At 47.0% G+C, this 23,076-nt stretch overlaps 1 protein-coding gene across 1 annotated transcript in view; it reads left to right on the forward strand.

Annotated features, from left to right (window-relative positions):
- gabbr1a (gamma-aminobutyric acid (GABA) B receptor, 1a) overlaps window positions 1–23,076 on the forward strand; it is a 105,193-nt gene that overhangs the window by 76,235 nt on the left and 5,882 nt on the right. Inside the window, exons 17-22 of the mRNA XM_081597566.1 lie at window positions 9,802–9,934; window positions 14,716–14,832; window positions 16,871–16,981; window positions 18,477–18,570; window positions 21,529–21,656; window positions 22,939–23,067. Of these exons, the coding sequence (XP_081453692.1) occupies window positions 9,802–9,934; window positions 14,716–14,832; window positions 16,871–16,981; window positions 18,477–18,570; window positions 21,529–21,656; window positions 22,939–23,067 (712 nt within the window). The remainder of the gene's footprint in view (window positions 1–9,801; window positions 9,935–14,715; window positions 14,833–16,870; window positions 16,982–18,476; window positions 18,571–21,528; window positions 21,657–22,938; window positions 23,068–23,076) is intronic.

A 23,076-nucleotide genomic window follows, 5' to 3' on the forward strand; every position in this document is an offset into this window, starting at 1 on the left:
GCAGAAACCGAATCGATCGGTTTTAGGAGGGCAGAAACCGAATCGATCGGCTTTAGGAGGGCAGAAAGCGAATCGATCGGCTTTAGGAGGCCAGAAACCGAATCGATCGGCTTTAGGAGGGCAGAAAGCGAATCGATCGGCTTTAGGAGGGCAGAAACCGAATCGATCGGCTTTAGGAGGGCAGAAACCGAATCGATCGGTTTTAGGAGGGCAGAAAGCGAATCGATCGGTTTTAGGAGGGCAGAAACCAAATCGATCGGTTTTAGGAGGGCAGAAAGCGAATCGATCGGTTTTAGGAGGGCAGAAACCGAATCGATCGGTTTTAGGAGGGCAGAAAGCGAATCGATCGGTTTTAGGAGGGCAGAAAGCGAATCGATCGGTTTTAGGAGGGCAGAAAGCGAATCGATCATCTTTAGGAGGGCAGAAACCGAATCGATCGGCTTTAGGAAGGCAGAAACCAAATCGATCGGTTTTAGGAGGGCAGAAAGCGAATCGATCGGTTTTAGGAGGGCAGAAAGCGAATCGATCATCTTTAGGAGGGCAGAAACCGAATCGATCGGTTTTAGGAAGGCAGAAACCAAATCGATCGGTTTTAGGAGGGCAGAAAGCGAATCGATCGGTTTTAGGAGGGCAGAAAGCGAATCGATCGGTTTTAGGAGGGCAGAAAGCGAATCGATCGGTTTTAGGAGGGCAGAAAGCGAATCGATCGGTTTTAGGAGGGCAGAAAGCGAATCGATCGGCTTTAGGAGGGCAGAAACCGAATCGATCGGCTTTAGGAGGGCGGAAAGCGAATCGATCGGCTTTAGGAGGCCAGAAACCGAATCGATCGGTTTTAGGAGGGCAGAAAGCGAATCGATCGGTTTTAGGAGGGCAGAAAGCGAATCGATCGGTTTTAGGAGGGCAGAGACCGAATCGATCGGCTTTAGGAGGGCAGAGACCGAATCGATCGGTTTTAGGAGGGCAGAAACCGAATCGATCGGTTTTAGGAGGGCAGAGACCGAATCGATCGGCTTTAGGAGGGCAGAAACCGAATCGATCGGCTTTAGGAGGGCAGAAACCGAATCGATCGGTTTTAGGAGGGCAGAAACCGAATCGATCGGTTTTAGGAGGGCAGAAACCGAATCGATCGGCTTTAGGAGGGCAGAAAGCGAATCGATCGGCTTTAGGAGGGCAGAAACCGAATCGATCGGCTTTAGGAGGCCAGAAACCGAATCGATCGGTTTTAGGAGGGCAGAAACCGAATCGATCGGTTTTAGGAGGGCAGAAAGCGAATCGATCGGTTTTAGGAGGGCAGAGACCGAATCGATCGGCTTTAGGAGGCCAGAAACCGAATCGATCGGTTTTAGGAGGGCGGAAAGCGAATCGATCGGCTTTAGGAGGCCAGAAACCGAATCGATCGGTTTTAGGAGGGCAGAAACCGAATCGATCGGTTTTAGGAGGGCAGAAACCGAATCGATCGGTTTTAGGAGGGCAGAGACCGAATCGATCGGCTTTAGGAGGCCAGAAACCGAATCGATCGGTTTTAGGAGGGCGGAAAGCGAATCGATCGGCTTTAGGAGGGCGGAAAGCGAATCGATCGGTTTTAGGAGGGCAGAAAGCGAATCGATCGGTTTTAGGAGGGCAGAAAGCGAATCGATCGGCTTTAGGAGGGCAGAAAGCGAATCAATCGGTTTTAGGAGGGCAGAAACCGAATCGATCGGCTTTAGGAGGGCAGAAACCGAATCGATCGGCTTTAGGAGGGCAGAAAGCGAATCGATCGGCTTTAGGAGGGCAGAAAGCGAATCGATCGGCTTTAGGAGGGCAGAAAGCGAATCAATCGGTTTTAGGAGGGCAGAAACCGAATCGATCGGTTTTAGGAGGGCAGAAAGCGAATCGATCGGTTTTAGGAGGGCAGAAAGCGAATCGATCGGCTTTAGGAGGGCAGAAAGCGAATCAATCGGTTTTAGGAGGGCAGAAACCGAATCGATCGGCTTTAGGAGGGCAGAAACCGAATCAATCATCTTTAGGAGGGCAGAAACCGAATCGATCGGCTTTAGGAGGGCAGAAAGCGAATCAATCATCTTTAGGAGGGCAGAAACCGAATCGATCGGCTTTAGGAGGGCAGAAACCGAATCGATCGGTTTTAGGAGGGCAGAAACCGAATCGATCGGCTTTAGGAGGGCAGAAAGCGAATCGATCGGCTTTAGGAGGGCAGAAAGCGAATCGATCGGCTTTAGGAGGGCAGAAAGCGAATCGATCGGCTTTAGGAGGGCAGAAACCGAATCGATCGGCTTTAGGAGGGCAGAAACCGAATCGATCGGTTTTAGGAGGGCAGAAAGCGAATCGATCGGTTTTAGGAGGGCAGAAACCAAATCGATCGGTTTTAGGAGGGCAGAAAGCGAATCGATCGGTTTTAGGAGGGCAGAAACCGAATCGATCGGTTTTAGGAGGGCAGAAAGCGAATCGATCGGTTTTAGGAGGGCAGAAAGCGAATCGATCGGTTTTAGGAGGGCAGAAAGCGAATCGATCATCTTTAGGAGGGCAGAAACCGAATCGATCGGCTTTAGGAAGGCAGAAACCAAATCGATCGGTTTTAGGAGGGCAGAAAGCGAATCGATCGGTTTTAGGAGGGCAGAAAGCGAATCGATCGGTTTTAGGAGGGCAGAAAGCGAATCGATCATCTTTAGGAGGGCAGAAACCGAATCGATCGGTTTTAGGAAGGCAGAAACCAAATCGATCGGTTTTAGGAGGGCAGAAAGCGAATCGATCGGTTTTAGGAGGGCAGAAAGCGAATCGATCGGTTTTAGGAGGGCAGAAAGCGAATCGATCGGTTTTAGGAGGGCAGAAAGCGAATCGATCGGTTTTAGGAGGGCAGAAAGCGAATCGATCGGTTTTAGGAGGGCAGAAAGCGAATCGATCGGCTTTAGGAGGGCAGAAACCGAATCGATCGGCTTTAGGAGGGCGGAAAGCGAATCGATCGGCTTTAGGAGGGCAGAAACCGAATCGATCGGTTTTAGGAGGGCAGAAAGCGAATCGATCGGTTTTAGGAGGGCAGAAAGCGAATCGATCGGTTTTAGGAGGGCAGAGACCGAATCGATCGGCTTTAGGAGGGCAGAGACCGAATCGATCGGTTTTAGGAGGGCAGAAACCGAATCGATCGGTTTTAGGAGGGCAGAGACCGAATCGATCGGCTTTAGGAGGGCAGAAACCGAATCGATCGGCTTTAGGAGGGCAGAAAGCGAATCGATCGGTTTTAGGAGGGCAGAAAGCGAATCGATCGGTTTTAGGAGGGCAGAAACCGAATCGATCGGTTTTAGGAGGGCAGAAACCGAATCGATCGGTTTTAGGAGGGCAGAAACCGAATCGATCGGCTTTAGGAGGGCAGAAAGCGAATCGATCGGCTTTAGGAGGGCAGAAACCGAATCGATCGGCTTTAGGAGGGCAGAAACCGAATCGATCGGCTTTAGGAGGGCAGAAAGCGAATCGATCGGCTTTAGGAGGGCAGAAAGCGAATCGATCGGTTTTAGGAGGGCAGAAACCGAATCGATCGGTTTTAGGAGGGCAGAAACCGAATCGATCGGTTTTAGGAGGGCAGAAACCAAATCGATCGGTTTTAGGAGGGCAGAAACCGAATCGATCGGTTTTAGGAGGGCAGAAACCGAATCGATCGGTTTTAGGAGGGCAGAAACCGAATCGATCGGTTTTAGGAGGGCAGAAACCAAATCGATCGGTTTTAGGAGGGCAGAAACCGAATCGATCGGTTTTAGGAGGGCAGAAACCGAATCGATCGGTTTTAGGAGGGCAGAAACCGAATCGATCGGTTTTAGGAGGGCAGAAACCGAATCGATCGGTTTTAGGAGGGCAGAAACCGAATCGATCGGTTTTAGGAGGGCAGAAAGCGAATCGATCGGTTTTAGGAGGGCAGAAACCGAATCGATCGGTTTTAGGAGCGACACGCAGAGCCTGACCTCCGCAGCTCTGCAGCAAAGTTCAGGAAACGTTTCGACGCTCCGGTGATTCACACCTGGACCAGAGCTGGTTCAGAAAACAGATGCTAAGTCTTGTTTCTGCTCGGGTTCTTGGACCCGAACATCTTGTCAGGCTGGTTCTGAATCCCCTCATGATGGATAAATGTCTCTTCTTTAGGAGAAGATAAAATGAGCAATAAAACAGTGAATAAAGTAAAACAAAACGCTGCAATTAATCAAATAGAAACTCCGCATCTATTTGTTCTACTTCTATAAATAAATTGCAGTTCTTCTTCTTCTTCTTCTTCTTTTTCCCTCCGTGTTTTTGGGTCTGTGAATATTTCAGAGCCGATATAAAAACGGTTAGACTTCCTATCCTAACAGTTCAAACACCAAATACAGTTTATATAATTCACAGAAAACACATTTTCTATCTTTCTGAAAAACTCATTTCCTCACATGTTGAGTTTTAAACCCTTCAACATAAATTCAGTCAGTATTAAACTTTCATTAAGTTTCCGTATTAAAACGTTCATTTAATTGCTCTGATGTGATCTAACATAAATGTCGTAATTTAAACGGCTGTAAGCAGAAAATCATAATTAGCAGGAATAAGGATTTTAAATTAATCCATTTGATGTGTCGACGTGGAGGGAATTAACTTTTCTGTAAAATTACTGAATATGACCGTAAGGCGAATTTAAACTGAAGTGTTTAATTTTTATTAAAATAAACGAGAAAAGTTTGTCCACATTTCGAGGAATTTCTGTTTTCCGTCATGAACAGCTGCAGGTCGGTCAGTCAGAGCAGACGAGTCCAAATGAACGGAAATATTCATCTGAAAAGAACGTCGGCTCCTGAAAAACATTTTTCCTTTATAATTTTCTGAAGAGAAACAGAAAAAGAGAATCAGGGACGATGACATCAGCAACCGTTTAGATCACACTTTTTCCTTCCACTCAACTTTCCATTAACACGCATCAATGTGCTGTTGAACATTTAATAATCTTCACTCTGAATATTTGGAACATTTCTCTGTAAGCCGTGATGATCAAAATTCATCCGTCCGAAACGAAACTCGCTGGTTTTATCCTGCGTTGACTTTTAGTTTATCTATAAATATAGATAAACTTTTAGTTTATCTATATTTGACCACAATCTGTCGGAATAAACATAAAGCCTGCGTTTATTTTCCATAACATCCTGATTAGGTCGCTGCAGGAAATGAGCCTCCCAGCATGTCAACCTTCTCAGGTCAGAGGAAAAATCAGCTGCAATTATTTCATGATTCACAGGAAAATGGCAAAACAAGCAGAATTTGACCTTTACGTGTTCATGGGTGACAGATTTTAACTGGAGTTTATTTTAACTCCTTTTACGCATTTAAACCGCCTGAACCTGCAGAGCTGAGTCCAGTTCGCTCGGACAAAGCGTGATCATTTTCCTGGATGAATTCTAGTTAAAGGTGCAGGACAGTCGGCTGCAGCGAGGCGGATTAGGTGATCAGAAAACTGACAGCATGTGAAGTTTCAGACATATTAAAAGGTTGGATTAAGGTCAGCGCTCATCAGTAAATGTGTTTATATGCTAATGTGTGTAAATAAGCGGCGTGGCCTCATGAGGGAAGGTCAGCGGAGGAGCGATTAGGAGTCGGACTCTGAGCTGCAGAGCGAATCCTCTGAAGGAGTTTGATCCAACTCTGACACACCTGGCGCTCCGCTGTTCACTCATGTCGGGATGGAAGCCTGTCTGACCGTCAGGTGGAGCCAAAGACGGATCCAGAGGCAGAGAGGAAAAACGCAGCCAATGGTTTCTGAGGATAAACGCAGCCGATGGTTTCTGAGGTTAAACGCAGCCGATGGTTTCTGAGGTTAAACGCAGCCGATGGTTTCTGAGGTTAAACGCAGCCGATGGTTTCTGAGGAAAAACGCAGCCGATGGTTTCTGAGGAAAAACGCAGCCGATGGTTTCTGAGGAAAAACGCAGCCGATGGTTTCTGAGGATAAACGCAGCCGATGGTTTCTGAGGAAAAACGCAGCCGATGGTTTCTGAGGATAAACGCAGCCGATGGTTTCGGAGGAAAAACGCAGCCGATGGTTTCGGAGGAAAAACGCAGCCGATGGTTTCGGAGGAAAAACGGAGCCGATGGTTTCTGAGGTTAAACGCAGCCGATGGTTTCTGAGGATAAACGCAGCCGATGGTTTCTGAGGATAAACGCAGCCGATGGTTTCTGAGGATAAACGCAGCCGATGGTTTCTGAGGATAAACGCAGCCGATGGTTTCTGAGGTTAAACGCAGCCGATGGTTTCTGAGGTTAAACGCAGCCGATGGTTTCTGAGGTTAAACGCAGCCGATGGTTTCTGAGGATAAACGCAGCCGATGGTTTCTGAGGTTAAACGCAGCCGATGGTTTCTGAGGTTAAACGCAGCCGATGGTTTCTGAGGTTAAACGCAGCCGATGGTTTCTGAGGATAAACGCAGCCGATGGTTTCTGAGGAAAAACGCAGCCGATGGTTTCTGAGGTTAAACGCAGCCGATGGTTTCTGAGGTTAAACGCAGCCGATGGTTTCTGAGGAAAAACGCAGCCGATGGTTTCTGAGGATAAACGCAGCCGATGGTTTCTGAGGTTAAACGCAGCCGATGGTTTCTGAGGAAAAACGCAGCCGATGGTTTCTGAGGAAAAACGCAGCCGATGGTTTCTGAGGATAAACGCAGCCGATGGTTTCTGAGGTTAAACGCAGCCGATGGTTTCTGAGGTTAAACGCAGCCGATGGTTTCTGAGGAAAAACGCAGCCGATGGTTTCTGAGGTTAAACGCAGCCGATGGTTTCTGAGGTTAAACGCAGCCGATGGTTTCTGAGGTTAAACGCAGCCGATGGTTTGTGAGGTTAAACGCAGCCGATGGTTTCTGAGGAAAAACGCAGCCGATGGTTTCGGAGGAAAAACGCAGCCGATGGTTTCGGAGGAAAAACGCAGCCGATGGTTTCGGAGGAAAAACGGAGCCGATGGTTTCTGAGGTTAAACGCAGCCGATGGTTTCTGAGGATAAACGCAGCCGATGGTTTCTGAGGATAAACGCAGCCGATGGTTTCTGAGGATAAACGCAGCCGATGGTTTCTGAGGATAAACGCAGCCGATGGTTTCTGAGGTTAAACGCAGCCGATGGTTTCTGAGGTTAAACGCAGCCGATGGTTTCTGAGGATAAACGCAGCCGATGGTTTCTGAGGTTAAACGCAGCCGATGGTTTCTGAGGAAAAACGCAGCCGATGGTTTCTGAGGTTAAACGCAGCCGATGGTTTCTGAGGATAAACGCAGCCGATTGTTTCTGAGGAAAAACGCAGCCGATGGTTTCTGAGGATAAACGCAGCCGATGGTTTCGGAGGAAAAACGCAGCCGATGGTTTCGGAGGAAAAACGCAGCCGATGGTTTCGGAGGAAAAACGGAGCCGATGGTTTCTGAGGTTAAACGCAGCCGATGGTTTCTGAGGATAAACGCAGCCGATGGTTTCTGAGGATAAACGCAGCCGATGGTTTCTGAGGATAAACGCAGCCGATGGTTTCTGAGGATAAACGCAGCCGATGGTTTCTGAGGATAAACGCAGCCGATGGTTTCTGAGGTTAAACGCAGCCGATGGTTTCTGAGGTTAAACGCAGCCGATGGTTTCTGAGGTTAAACGCAGCCGATGGTTTCTGAGGATAAACGCAGCCGATGGTTTCTGAGGATAAACGCAGCCGATGGTTTCTGAGGTTAAACGCAGCCGATGGTTTCTGAGGTTAAACGCAGCCGATGGTTTCTGAGGTTAAACGCAGCCGATGGTTTCTGAGGATAAACGCAGCCGATGGTTTCTGAGGAAAAACGCAGCCGATGGTTTCTGAGGTTAAACGCAGCCGATGGTTTCTGAGGTTAAACGCAGCCGATGGTTTCTGAGGAAAAACGCAGCCGATGGTTTCTGAGGATAAACGCAGCCGATGGTTTCTGAGGTTAAACGCAGCCGATGGTTTCTGAGGAAAAACGCAGCCGATGGTTTCTGAGGAAAAACGCAGCCGATGGTTTCTGAGGATAAACGCAGCCGATGGTTTCTGAGGTTAAACGCAGCCGATGGTTTCTGAGGAAAAACGCAGCCGATGGTTTCTGAGGTTAAACGCAGCCGATGGTTTCTGAGGTTAAACGCAGCCGATGGTTTCTGAGGTTAAACGCAGCCGATGGTTTGTGAGGTTAAACGCAGCCGATGGTTTCTGAGGAAAAACGCAGCCGATGGTTTCGGAGGAAAAACGCAGCCGATGGTTTCGGAGGAAAAACGCAGCCGATGGTTTCGGAGGAAAAACGGAGCCGATGGTTTCTGAGGTTAAACGCAGCCGATGGTTTCTGAGGATAAACGCAGCCGATGGTTTCTGAGGATAAACGCAGCCGATGGTTTCTGAGGATAAACGCAGCCGATGGTTTCTGAGGATAAACGCAGCCGATGGTTTCTGAGGTTAAACGCAGCCGATGGTTTCTGAGGTTAAACGCAGCCGATGGTTTCTGAGGATAAACGCAGCCGATGGTTTCTGAGGTTAAACGCAGCCGATGGTTTCTGAGGATAAACGCAGCCGATGGTTTCTGAGGTTAAACGCAGCCGATGGTTTCTGAGGATAAACGCAGCCGATGGTTTCTGAGGTTAAACGCAGCCGATGGTTTCTGAGGATAAACGCAGCCGATGGTTTCTGAGGTTAAACGCAGCCGATGGTTTCTGAGGATAAACGCAGCCGATGGTTTCTGAGGTTAAACGCAGCCGATGGTTTCTGAGGAAAAACGCAGCCGATGGTTTCTGAGGTTAAACGCAGCCGATGGTTTCTGAGGATAAACGCAGCCGATGGTTTCTGAGGATAAACGCAGCCGATGGTTTCTGAGGTTAAACACAGCCTCATGTGAAATGGAGGGACGGACCTGTGGACCTCTGAACGCTGTGATTTATTTGTCCGGATGAGGAATTTCTCCCTCTGAGGAGATTTTATGAAGCAGTCACAGACTGCGCGGCAGTTTGGGATTAGCTCTGTGCTTTTGGGACTAGACGTTTCTGTAAGGAACATTTATATTTTTACGATTTTTAAATGTGCAAACTCCCAGCTGTAAAAGCACACACACCTCCAAATTGCCCCCCAAATCTGTCAGTACAGCGTTGAGCTTCTCGTCTGAAGGAACGGCCATTTTTACTGCAGATTATGTGGATTACGAAGCGTCGGCCCGTAATTTCATAAAAACGTCGGATCAAACGTCATCAGCTGGGAGACGTCTTCCCCGCCGTCTGGCTTTTATTCCTAATCTGAGGGATTTGAGGGTAAATGATCTGTTTTCATCTCTTGTTTGTCCAGGTGGTGTAAGTGACTAACTGCTCTCATCGTTATAAAGTGTTGATTTTACTCGTATTTAAATTCATGAAGCTTTAGTTGTGATCAGCCGTTCTGCAGCGAAAGCAACACGTTTCTGCTAATTCACAGTTAATTAGGGAAAAATAATGTTTTCTGCTTCTCTGCAGAGAACGCAACACATTTTCCTTTCTCTCTGGGAAAAGTAGCTCTTCACCTGAAACTGTCCTGTTGCACAGACGACGACGACGACACGTCGCCTTCTGTCAACACTAATTATCCTCGTGCCTGGAAATCACACTTCAGAGGAGAAACCCTGGAGTCTTTCCATTTCCAGCCCCTTTTCTCAGAGTGACAAAAGACGAAAAAACACGCAAACGGTTAACAAAAATCAGAACATTTCCTCCGACTTGTTTCCTTTCTAATTGCACCTTCCAGCAGAAAGCAGGGTGTGTGTGTGTGTGTGTGTGTGTGTGTGTGTGACTGACTGTGTTTGCTGTGAATCTGTTGCAGCTACATCCAGAACTCTCAGCCCTACCTGAACAACATGACAGCGGTGGGCTGCATGATGGCGCTGGCTGCAGTGTTCCCGCTGGGGATCGATCGGCACCACGTCAACAGACCGCAGTTCCCCGTCGTCTGCCAGGTAACAGGAGGGGGGAGGGGGGGGGGGGCTGTTGCCGGGGAGACGGGGGGGGACGGCAGAGGGCAGGATGGGGAGGAGAGGGCTTCACCGCCATCTGTTCCCACATCTCTCTGCTGTCTCTCTGTCTCAACAAGTGGGTTTCTAATCACCTGATAAGGCGTTACCAAGGTAACGAGGTGCCTACCTGCGCTCCTCTGACAGCGTTTCCTCCATTGGCTCAGAAGTTGCAACAAATACCCCGAGATGTGGCAGCAGGTGGTGAGATGGTGTCACTTCTCTGAATCTGAACCGGAGAGACGGTGGCAGGTTTACAGGTTGGCATAGTCAAAGTCTAAAGGAGGAACCGAATCAACCGTCTCCCAGATTCTAGGGCTGATTTTGATTTGTTGGGTTCAAATTCAAAAATACTTACAAAAGTAAATGAAAGGTAACTTGAATAAGGTGATGCTGTGGGCAGGACGGCTGTTCAGCAGCAGTTAGCTTTGTGAGGCTCATGCTAACATGCTAACAGCTCAGATATTCCACACGTCCTGATTGACACGATGCTCTGCTGGCCCACCTCAGGAGCTTTTGCTTCCTCTCTGCTGGCCCACCTCAGTAGCTTTTGCTTCCTCTCTGTAAACCTCTGCCTGGTTGGAGCTTCTCTGCTCTGAGGTCGTTCCTAACAGACGCCTGAATGTCTTTCTGCTGTCACGAAAGACAGACAAGGACTGAGACTGGTGGACCGGACCTGGACCAGACCTGAACCTGAACCGGACCAGACCTGAACCTGGACCGTACCTGAACCCGAACAGGACCTGAACTGGACCTGAACCGGACCTGAACCGGTCCACACCAGCCCTGAACCGGTCCACACCAGCCGGATGAAGAACTGTTGGACCCACGCCGTGGCAGACGGATCACTGTTTCTGTCTTCCCGGTGGAGAAAGGTGATGCCTTGAAACTCGATCCGACCAGGTCCCCTGGAAAAGACGGGGGTTACCATGGCAACCAGTCAGTCGTCCTGTCTCTGATCCTGTCGTTAGACAGCAGGCTTCTCTTTCTGATATAAACCCTTCTTCAGGTCGGCTCCTGCACTCTTCTTAGTTCTGCCCTCCTGCTTTCAGAACCGCCTTCATGCTGCCGAGCTCAGATCCGACTCGGAGACGTTCCTCTGATTTCATGCACGTTCATGATGTCAGTCTGTCTGTCCTTCCACCAGACCCTGGATGTTTCCTGCTGGATGAAGACGTGGTGACTGCGGAGCTAGCGGTTCTGTTTAGTGCCTTTGCTAAGTCTGAATACGTTCAGCCCACTTGGTTTCCCCTAAATTCATTCTTTCTGCATGGATTCCAACTTGCTTGGCTGTTTTGTAGACTTTTACATTCATGCGTCATTATTACTGTTTTAGTGTTAGTGCAGCTGGTGAACAGTGGAGCCAGAAACCAGACGAAGATGATTTGATGACCTGATGCATTGTCCAGCTGGAGCCCAGCAGGACGGATCCACGCTCACTGAATTCTGACCCGTCTGCCTGAAATCTGCTGCTAGAACTGAGGCTAATCAGAGCAGGCAGTATTTTTCTCTAACCTCTTATTGTCCGGTCTTGTTGAGCCAGTGTGAGCCGTTGTCCCAGTTTTGGTTCCCAGCTGACGGGAGCGGCACCCGGTGGGTCCTCTGTCTGCTTCAAGGTTCCTCCCAGCAGGGACTGAATCTGCAGCTCTGGGTTTGACGAGTGGCTGTTGGAGGTGCTGCTGCCTCTTCATCGTCTGAACTGATCCTTCTGCTCCAGCTCCTGAAATCAAGGAGCAGCTGCTGCTCACTGGAAGCTCCGTGTTTTCCTCACCTTCCGCGGCTCAGAGTGAAAATCCCCTTTTCTGAAACGCGTCACCTAAAGGAAGTCGCAACGAAGTTTGTTACCTTTATGATTGTTTTTAAACATGAGAAGATAACGCGGTTCTGGCCCTGCTCACTCAGTTCAGGTTAGCAACAGACCAACGTTTCCATCTTAAACAGTTTGACCTGCCTCGTCTCTGTCTCACTGGAACAGCCTGAAGTGGATCGTTTAGCAAGAAGAGGATCCATTTGATCACACAGATGAACGTTAACGTATCTGTTAGAGCAGGGGTGTCAAACTCCAGTCCTGAAGGGCCGCTGTCCTGCAGTTTTTAGATGTGAAACAGGTACAAAACACCTGAATCAAATGGCTTAATTACCTCCTCAGTTCTCCAGAGCCTTGCTAATGACCTAATTATTCTATTCAGGTGTGGTGCAGCAGAGGCACTTCTAAAAGTTGCAGGACCACCGGCCCTCGAGGACTGGAGTTTGACACCCCTGTGTTAGAGCCTAAGAAGAAACAAACTCCTTGATTTGATGCAGAAAATCAGGTGACCAGACAGCTGAGTGACCGGAGGTCCACTGGAACGTCTCACATTACATTAAATGTTACAGAAATAATGTCTTTGATTTGACTGCATTGAACACAGTCAACACAGTTTTGGTCCTTTAAACCTGCTCTTCACTTGCTTTGCTACACATTTAATCCATGAAGTCTTATTTCCTGAAGACCAGGATGCTAGTTCCAGTTTATCATGTTTGCTCTCTGGGAGGTAAAACGCCTCCTAGTGTCGTCTTTACAGAACTGCAGCATAAACTGAGCAGATTGTTTTTATCCTTCTGTTAATGACCAGAAAACTCTCAGTGGTCACTGAAAAACTTCAAACTGAAATTTAGCCTCTGCCTTTGGATTGTGGTTCAGTATTTAAAAATAAATTAATGAGGCAGACGTGGTTAAAAATAATGGCACCTCTATGAAAGGTTAGCGTTAGCATGAACCGGTTAGCACTGCGGACAGTAGATCTCAGGTCCTGCCTTGTTTCGGTTCTGTTTTGTAAAAAAAGTTGCTGTTCAGTCAGTAAAACAATTTAATCATCTGTTTTACTTTGACAGCGCCGTGTGAGGGACATTATGCTGTTTTATTATTGAGGTCATGAAGAGTTGAAACCAGCGTTCCTGAAATATGCTCATTGATATTTAGTCTCGTCTTGTTTTAATTATGTCAGCGGTTTGAAATATCACCGTTCCCCGTAGTGACTGACAGTGCCACATGTATATTTTATTACCTTTGAGCCTTTAATTTAAGCCCAGTGTTTATTCTGATATGAATATATAAATGTTGAATGTGTTTTTGCACCATTTTCTTCTCCGTTATCCTAAATCTGGCATATGTGGTCCATGTTTTCGCCTGCTGTCAGCCAGTTGTTACCGTTTCATTGGAAGAATTTCTCATTTTTCAGTAAGAACCGTTAGTTTGCAGCGTTCAGTCTGCAGCAGACAGAAACCTGCCGACCTGTGAGGAGCTTTCTTTGTGATTCTGAGCACGTACACATGAAACGTAGCAAAAGTTTAGAGTTTGTTTCCTTTGTGAAAGTATTTTGGTTCTGGGCGCAGAAGCCGTGACTTCCTGTCTGCCGGAAAAGCTCGGCGCCGGGAACCCAGCTCTAATGAGGAGTGGGAGTGCGTCTGTGTCACCCATGTTGAGCCTTTGTGTTGCGGAGGCGAGAAGGGAGATTTCCATTTCTGTGGTTTCGCGGCTCTTTGTCCCTGTCCAGTTATTCTCTCATGTTTTGTTCCGACTCTCACCTTTGACCCTGGATCTCCTCTTCCTCTCATCTCCTCAACGTTTCGCCTCCTGCTGCCACTCAGCTCCTCTGTCTGTCTGTATCAGGCTTGATGACCTGGACTGTTTATAAAAATGATCATGTAAACAGGTGCACATAAAACCCCCTGATTAGACGTAACCAAGGCAACTAAGACTCAACAGTCACTTCCTTCGTTAAACATGTCTGAATTGCAACAAAATCAAAATGTTTCCTCTGCATGGACGTCATTCTCTGCAGCTCCATGTGGCAAAACATGGCGGACGGATGGAGTTTTCCAAAGAATCTCCTTCATAACTCAGACCATAAAAACGACTTCGCTCACAGATGTTGGCCATGTTACAACTGCGACTTCTACTTCTAAGTTTGTTGTGGCCTAAAGTCTAGCAGATTATGAGCAAAACAGGTTATAAATGCTGCTAAAAGTGTTTTGAGCAGATTCTACAAAGGTTCCCACAAACCGGATTTAGACTCGGTCCAAATTCAAAGCGGATGTCCGTTGGACACGTCTGTGAAAAGTGTAATTCTCTGGCCGCGTTCGTGTTCTCGGTGTCGCTCAGTGAACTGGTATAGCTCAGTTTTGCTTTATTTAAAATTTACTAAGATATTTGCGCCAGAAACCAGACAGAAATATTTTGTGTTTTTTCAGTCCATCAGCTGCTCAGATCTTGATGTTTTGTTTCTGAATGTTTGACTTGTCAGTTTTCAGATTAACTAACTCAGACTAGTCATGTTTGACTAGTTTACAGAGGTAAACTGCGGGTTAGCTAGAGGTTTGTCAGCCCTTGGTGTGAGGCAGTCAGTGTGAGGTAAAATGAGCCAAGAAAAGCTCAGCATATGTGAGAACTCCTTCCAACACGCTGGAAAAGGTCCAGACGACGCCCTCAGGAAGTGGAGAATGAAGAGCTGCTTTCAAAGCAGCATCCAAGACATCAGAAACATGATTTTCAGCTTAAGTTTGGTTTTCTACAGACATTCACATATCTTCCTAACGCTGGTCAGTACCTTCCTGCAACGAAAACTAAATGATTCATAAATTATTCAGTGATTTCTGCCACTACGTTCCCATTTCCTAAATCTCAGCTGCATCTATAAATGAGAGATATTTAAAATGAAAACAAGGTTTTTATGTTTCTCCTGCAGTTCCGCCTGTGGCTGCTCGGCCTCGGCTTCAGCCTGGCTTATGGCAGCATGTTCACCAAGATCTGGTGGGTCCACACCCTGTTCACCAAGAAGGACGAGAAGAAGGAGAAGAAGAAGGTATGGATGAGCCTGCAGCACTGACGTGGCTCCACTGCAGCTATGCTAGTCGCCTGTCTATTGTTGCTAATCTTCAGCAACAAGTTGCTGACCAGCTGCTAAATTTAGCATCTCATTAGAAAAAGATTTAACTCTAAAGTTTAAATTTTATAATGAAATGTTGGAGTTGAAACACCAAAAAAGTGAAATTCCAGTTTGTAAAACCTGCAGGATTCACGGTCCATCACCTCCAGACACCTATGCTAATGCGCTAATAGGGGAGCTAACTTTTTGTTTAGCATTTTGCTAACTTTGAAAACGTTTAGCCCATTTAAATACAGTTTTCTGGATATATTTAAAAGTGCGAATGTACTTGGCTGTTTTGTAATCTTTCAGCTGAATAAAGTTTTACATCCTTTTTAAGTTTTAGTTATCTACTAAGAGTTCTTTAAGTAGCTACACCTTTAAATTCATGCTCTTATTTTGAGTTTTCTGTTTCGCTCGCGCTCCTGTTTTTTTTCCATTAATTAAAATCAAACTGGAACAAAATGACCAGGAAGTAAACAGAACATTATTAAACATGTAAATTATGTCAAAATGAAATTAGTGCTGATCACTGTAAGACATTATCACACATTTTGACTCATGGTGAGAAACAACGTTGTTGGAGTTAGCGCTTTACCACTTTAGCATTAGCTGCCAGTAAAGACCGTTGTTGTAGCGCATTAGCCTAGCGAAACAATGCTTAGTGTTTTAAGGTTAGCGTAAATAACGTTTAGCTAGCAGTTCGCACCGCGGCCCCCAGAGCAGCTAAACCAGCTGGTGGTTTTCTGTAACTCTTCCTCACCTGTTTGCCAAGAAGACGGTGATGGATGATGATGATGATGATGATGCGCCGCTGTCACCTTGAGCTGAACGTGTTGGACATGATTTGACTGAAATCAAATGAGCCGTCGCCTCGGCTCTGGTCACCTTCAGCCGCTCAGTCACGGTGTCTGGCTTTGGCTGGGCGATAGCCTCTAGCTACATGTAAATAGCCTCTGCCAGCTGAGCAGCAGTTTAATTGTGCTGCTCTGCTGGAAGCATGGAGGGATTATCCTGCCTGCAGGCAGCAGGAGGAGAGCATGTCCGAGCTGCTGAGGATTCGGGAGGCGTCTTTATTCAACAATGTGACATAAAACTGCAAACGTGCAGCTCCAGACGCTGTTCATGGACGTACAAGGCAGATGTGTGTCCAACACAGTGTCTCCTGGAGCTGCTCTGTAGTGTGGCGTGGAGATTTCTAGGACCTAAGCAGAAGAATAAGAGATTAAGCCATTTATGGAGTATTTATGAATATGGATGGTATTAAAGTTCCATGCAGAAATCCAACCTTAAGGGGTTTATTATTGGAGCTACAGCGCATCGAATCAGGTTGACTTTCAGCTCCCTTCATGTCCGCAGACGGGCAATTTTCCTGAGAGCTCAGCGCGCTTATTTAAAGAAAGTTTCACAAACTGAGCAGAATGGCTGCTTTCCTCCTGCTGCTCAGGAGAAGTGCTGCAAACGAGTTCCCTCCTTTATTTCATGGCTCCGTTTTAGTCATCGCATGCTCGAGCGGCCGCTGCTGTCGGAGCAGCTGAGTGAGCCGTTGGATTAAAAGAAGGACGCTTGTTTCCAGTCCTGCTTGTTCTGCTTCCATCTCGGCTCCAGATCCACACCAGAGTCGTCTCTGTGTGTTTAGACGATGATTTCAGGTGGCAGCACAAATATAGTCACTGCAGCGCTGTGTGTGTGTGTGTGTGTGTCGCCTGCAGACACACACACACACACACACACACACACACGCCACACACACTCGGACACTTGCTGCTCCCTTGAATCCTGTCGGACGCTCACGTCCGCCTGGCTAAGACACACATCCAGAGAGACAATTTGTGCCCAGTCATCCAGAAATCACAAGGACGCCTGTCGTGTTGTTTGTCCGGGTAGTTTGTCTTTGTTTGCCGCGCGGCTCGTGATGCCCTTGGATAGTGATGACTCCTGTGTTTGTGCATGTCTTTGGCTCCCACTCACACAGCAACCCTTGGAGCCGTGGAAACTCTACGCAACAGTTGGAGTGCTGCTGGCCATCGACTTCCTGTCGCTCATGATCTGGCAGATTGTGGATCCTCTGCACATCACGGTGGAGGTAGAGTACGAGAGACGGATGAGGTCATGGCTCTGAGTAATGAGGCTGGCTCTCGTTTCCACAGTCAAAGGCCTCAAATCCAGAAACGGATTGTAAAACACAGAAACCATGAAACAAACTCATTTTGGACTAAAGTCAGTGTAATAAATCAAACATGTTTGGTTGAACCAGGAAAACAGTTTAAATCAGAAAGTAAACGGATAAAAAAAGTCCTGCAATAGAAATAGAAACATTTTAAATGTTCTTAATAAATGAATAAATATCGGTTTGGATCCTGCGGAGCTGCAGGTTCTGCTTTACGGCATTTTCTCCATAAGTGGAATAATCTGCCAGTACTTTTTATCAATAATTAGGAGTTAGTGATTTATCTGTGTAAGTTAGTTTTGTCTTATTTCGATGTACTGGGATATTTGCAGTGGAAACTAAAATACTTTATAAGTTTTGTGTTTTTGCAGTGTGATTTTAGAAAGTGTTGGTTTAGAGTGTGAACACATGGAACCAGATTATTTCTCTATAAACTAGTTTGACTTGACATGGTGTGTTTGTCGCTGAATGAATTCATCCCGCCTGATTTTCAGGGGACTGTGAATAAATCTAAGCTTTACTCCAGTCAGACTCTACAGGAAGTTCTACTCTCATACTTCCTGTGTATTGGATGTCTGGTATCGGTGGGAGGAACCTTTGGACCCGGCGGGATCAACCTGCAGCTCTCAGCTTCATGCTTACGTTGAGTTTTTCTGCTGCTGTCTCATCGTTTCTTTATTATCTCTGTTTTCCTCTCTCCTCCTCTTCCTCCTCTCTCCTCTTCCTCCTCTCTCCTCCTCTCTCCTCTCTCCTCCTCTCTCCTCTTCCTCCTCTCTCCTCTTCCTCCTCTCTCCTCCTCTTCCTCCTCTCTCCTCTTCCTCCTCTCTCCTCTTCCTCCTCTCTCCTCCTCTCTCCTCTTCCTCCTCTTCCTCTTCCTCCTCTCTCCTCTTCTTCCTCTTCCTCCTCTCTCCTCCTCTCTCCTCCTCTCTCCTCTTCCTCCTCTCTCCTCCTCTCTCCTCCTCTCTCCTCCTCTCTCCTCTTCCTCCTCTCTCCTCTTCTTCCTCTTCCTCCTCTCTCCTCCGCTCTCCTCTTCCTCCTCTCTCCTCCTCTTCCTCCTCTCTCCTCTTCCTCCTCTCTCCTCCTCTCTCCTCTTCCTCCTCTCTCCTCCGCTCTCCTCCGCTCTCCTCTTCCTCCTCTCTCCTCCTCTTCCTCCTCTCTCCTCTTCCTCCTCTCTCCTCCTCTCTCCTCTTCCTCCTCTTCCTCTTCCTCCTCTCTCCTCTTCCTCCTCTCTCCTCTCTCTCTCCTCTCTCGTCCTCTCTCGTCCTCTCTCGTCCTCTCTCGTCCTCTCTCCTCTTCCTCCTCTCTCCTCTTCTTCCTCTTCCTCCTCTCTCCTCCTCTCTCCTCTTCCTCCTCTCTCCTCCTCTCTCCTCCTCTTCCTCCTCTTCCTCCTCCCTGTCCGCCGTTTGAGCAGAAGTTCACCAGGGAGGCGCCTAAAGAAGACCTGGACGTCCTGATCCAGCCTCTGCTGGAGCACTGCAGCTCTGAGAAGATGAACACGTGGCTCGGTATCTGTCCTCTCTCTCCACCGTTTCTCTCAGCTCGCCCTGCGTATCTTTGTCACACACACACACACCTACACACACCTACACACACACACACACACACACACACACACACACGTCACGACCTTTCACAGTGAATTAAACGTGTGTCTCATCACACAGTTGGGTTTGATTCCAGCTTTTCACCCTCGTTTCTTGCCCAGCTCTCTGCCCCTGTTGCTCTTATGAAAGAGAAATGGTTCTGAAATTCAAACAATGTGGGTCACAAACTGGGCCAATGCCCCGTCGCTCCCGTCCTCAGAAGGAGAAGATGGAGGAGTAATTTCAGGCTGCATCAGGAAGCGGCGGGCAGTCGGAGGAGAGCTTGATCTTAAACGCTTCGCCGCTTTTCTCCCATCTTTATTATATTTGCCTCTGGCCACATTTCAAATCCGTTTCTTTTTTTTTTATTACACCTCAGACGTTCCTAAAACAGATTTGATAGTGCCGTCTTATTATATCGTGTAAAGTGGCCTTGATTGGTGAATTAATTGGAGAATTTTTCTCCAGGTTAAAAGTTGCAGAAGCTTCAGGCTCCAGGATCCTGAAGTGAAAAACAAAAATTGCTCTGCAGAAATCCTGCTGAAGTTATTCTAGTCGTTTCATTTGTAAATAAATGTTAATTTATGCGAAAGTAAGGAAACGAGTTAGTTGTTTCCTTAATGCCAGCGTTTACAGCTGTTAGTCCGGCCGTCTTTATTTCTCAGGTTTTCTCAGACTTGCTTCCTGAAGGGATCAGATCCGATCCGGTGGATTTACAAACACATCACTGGAAACCAGATGTTTCTTCTCACACGGGAAAAACATGTCTGATTATTGCAACACTGTAATCAGTTAGCTGTGCAAGTTTTTCCTTTTAAGGTTTTTATTTTTCTTAAAAGGTTTTTATTCTCAGGTTTTGTTTCCAGGTCAGCGAACAGCATTAGCATGAGCCATCAGCTCCTGCTGTTTATTTAAATAATGCTGATTAACAGTAAATCTATCAACATATATGGCAAACAAAAATATAAAAATGATTTTTAACACAAAATCAGTTCAGTCATTCTGACACATTCTGACATAAACTTTAAAATTTGATCCGTTATAAATCATCCATCCATTTTCTTACACCCTCAGTGGGGTCAGGAGGTGCTGCTGCATCTCCAGCTGACGTTCCAGCCGAGAGGCGGGGTCACCTGGACAGGTCACCTGGACAGGTCACCAGTCTGTCGCAGGGCAACACAGAGACACACAACCATGCACACACACACTCACTCACACCTAGGGGCAATTTGGAGAGGCCAGTTAACCTGACAGTCATGTTTTTGGACTGTGGGAGGAAACCGGAGTACCTGGAGAAAACCCACCATGCACAGGGAGAACATGGAGACTCCATGCAGAAAGACCCCAGGCCGGGAATTGAACCCAGAACCTTCTTGCTGCAAGGCAGCAGCTCTACCAACGGCGCCACTGTGCAGCCCGTGTTATAAATCATTGAATTTCTAATAAGTTCAGCTTGTTAATGGCGACTTATTAATCAAACAGAAGTGAAGATGAAACGATCCGCAGATGTTAAAACATGATCAGTGCAACTATTAAAACATTATGACATTAAGAATTTAACATATAACAGTAATAAACTGTTAATTTCCTAAAACTGACAGGAAAATGATTCAAAAATATGAGATTAAGTGTTTCATCACATAATTGTCTTGTTTTGCATTTTGAATATCCATTAAATATAAAAAAATAAAACTATTTTTGTGTAGCATGCTAGCACAAGTACAGAATTAGCTTTTGAAATCATTTGAAGATGTTCAAATATAGTTGTCCATCCATCCATCCATCCATCCATTTTCTTTCACCCTTGTCCCTCAGTGGGGTCGGGAGGGTTGCTGGCATCTCTCCAGCTGGCGTACCGGGCGAGAGGCGGGGTCACCCTGGACAGGTCGCCAGTCTGTCGCAGGGCAACACAGAGACACACAGGACACACAACTATGCACACACACTCTCACACCTAGGGGCAATTTGGAGAGGCCAATTAACCTGACAGTCATGTTTCTGGACTGTGGGAGGAAACCGGAGTACCTGGAGAGACCTGCACAGGGAGATCATGGAGACTCCATGCAGAAAGACCGGGAATCGAACCCAGAACCTTCTTGCTGCAAGGCAACAGCTCTACCAACTGCGCCACTGTGCAGCCCCAAATATAGTTGTGGTAAACCAAATGAAATAAATGATTTTAAAAGTCTCGTAGATAAAAGTACTTCCTTTTTTCACATGGTTGGTTTTAATGAGTTTATTTTTTCTGGATTTGGCAGAAAAACCGTAAAATCATCTTTCCAAACCTAACAAAGCCGAAACCAGCTGGACTAAATCTGGCGGGAGAAATTCAGGATTAGATGCTTCAAGTTTCACCCTGCAGCTTTTTCTTAATAGATTAAAACTATGTGAATCAGTTTCCTGCAGGTGGTGATTAATGACGCTGTGGTGGAACAGCGAAGGTCACCTTCACATGACCTTTCACAGAACACGAGGAAAAACCTGGATTTACCCCTCAGACAGTCGCTCTCACTGACCTAGTGACATATTTTAGTATTTTAATATTCTATTGAACATCCATCCATTTTTCCATCCATTTTCTTGCACCCTTTTTCCCTCAGTGGGGTCTGGAGGGTTGCTGGTGCCCATCTCCAGCCAACGTTTCGGGCGAGAGGCGGGGTCACCCTGGACAGGTCGCCAGTCTGTCGCAGGGCAACACAGGACACACAACCACACACAACCATTCTATTGAACAGTTAAATGTATTCATGCAGTTTTATCAGCTCACTCAAACTTCACCATATCAGAGTGGAGCAAACGGATCTGTTTACAATAACTGTGACGTATTACATTCACTCACTTCGTGTTTTCCTGCTCTAACCGTTCTTTATCTCCTGCCAGGCGTCGTTTATGGCTACAAGGGTCTGCTGCTGCTCCTGGGCATTTTTCTGGCTTATGAGACGAAGTCTGTCTCCACGGAGAAGATCAATGACCATCGAGCCGTGGGGATGGCCATCTACAACGTAGCTGTGAGTCCAAACAGAAGCTCCTGTCTGCAGCACGTTGGGCAACAATACAGCAGCAATAAGGAGCCATTTTTACTGCTTCACAGCACAAAATGGTCACAGTTTATCTGTCAGTGGGTTCATCACCGCGATGCAGTCCGTTCTCATGGAAGACATTTAACTTGACCTCTAGCAAAGACATAAACGGAGCGGAGGGCAGAGTTAGCTAAAGGGAGCCTAAACTTTGCTTTTTGTTGCTGCACAAACAGGCTGAAGCTCCTGATTGGAGCCAAACAGGAAGTTGGAACAAATTCCTGCTAAACTCACCACGCAAACTCCCGCTTTGTGCCGCAGCGACACGGTTATCTCTGAAGACGTTTGTTAACAAAAACCAATAAAATCCAACCTCTATTGTGCTGCTGTCTGTTGCTGCTCATGCTCACAGTGCAGCACTTCGGCTTTATTCCTCAGCATAAATAATGAGCAGGATGTGCACAGCGGGACGCGACTGGACGCACGGCGCCTTCTATAGATCTGCTCCGGCCTTTTGCAGGAAAATGCAGCAATTTGGCTTCTGAAGGAGAGCGTTAATGCAGCTAGCCGTCTGTCGTAAACATCTTTCAGGGGCGGCTGATACCAAGTGAATCACCTTAAATGGAGGCACCTAGGATGCACTTTCAGCTGAAATAGGTGCCATTATGTTCTCCATCGCCACTTTAGAGAAACACTCGCTGCCATTTCCTGACACGGTTGACATGGAGCCACTTTGGAATGGATGTAAAATGTCTGAAAACAATAAGTGGTTTCTGTCACTTCTAACTCCAGAGGAGTCCAGAGCCACTTTCTCTCCATTCGTGTTGTTCTGACATGTTTCTTCTTCTGGACTGAATAATAAATTAAAGAAGCTCCATAATGAGCGCCTGCGTCGGCCTAACTGTGCTGATTTGTTGATTAAAAAATAAACGTATGTTTAACTTCAAATAATTTATAAGGACAATAAAAACAGCCTGTGTGCTCGTTTCATCACTCGGCCCCACAATGAGAGACAAGTTAGTGTTATGATGCACACATTTCAGTTTTATGAAGATGCCAATAGTTAATGGGGTCTGCAGGGGAGCGCCTTCCTCTCCGCTCAGCTGCGAGCATCAGGCTCTGATGAGGCGCCGGCCGCTGCCTCGGTCATGACTTTTTAATACTGTTTTCACTCGGGATTCCTCTCCGGAATGGTAAACAGACGCCTGATGCTTTTATGGATGTGATTCTGTCCTTTGTTTGTTTCTAACCGGTGCCGCGTCTCCGGCTGCAGGTGCTGTGCCTGATCACGGCGCCGGTGACGATGATCCTGTCTTCGCAGCAGGACGCCTCCTTCGCCTTCGCCTCGCTCGCCATCGTCTTCTCTGCTTACATCACTCTGGTGGTGCTCTTTGTGCCGAAGGTGACTGAT

Source organism: Poecilia reticulata, chromosome 16, assembly GCF_904066995.2.
Source record: "Poecilia reticulata chromosome 16, P_reticulata-male-v2, whole genome shotgun sequence".
Taxonomy (NCBI): domain Eukaryota; kingdom Metazoa; phylum Chordata; class Actinopteri; order Cyprinodontiformes; family Poeciliidae; genus Poecilia; species Poecilia reticulata.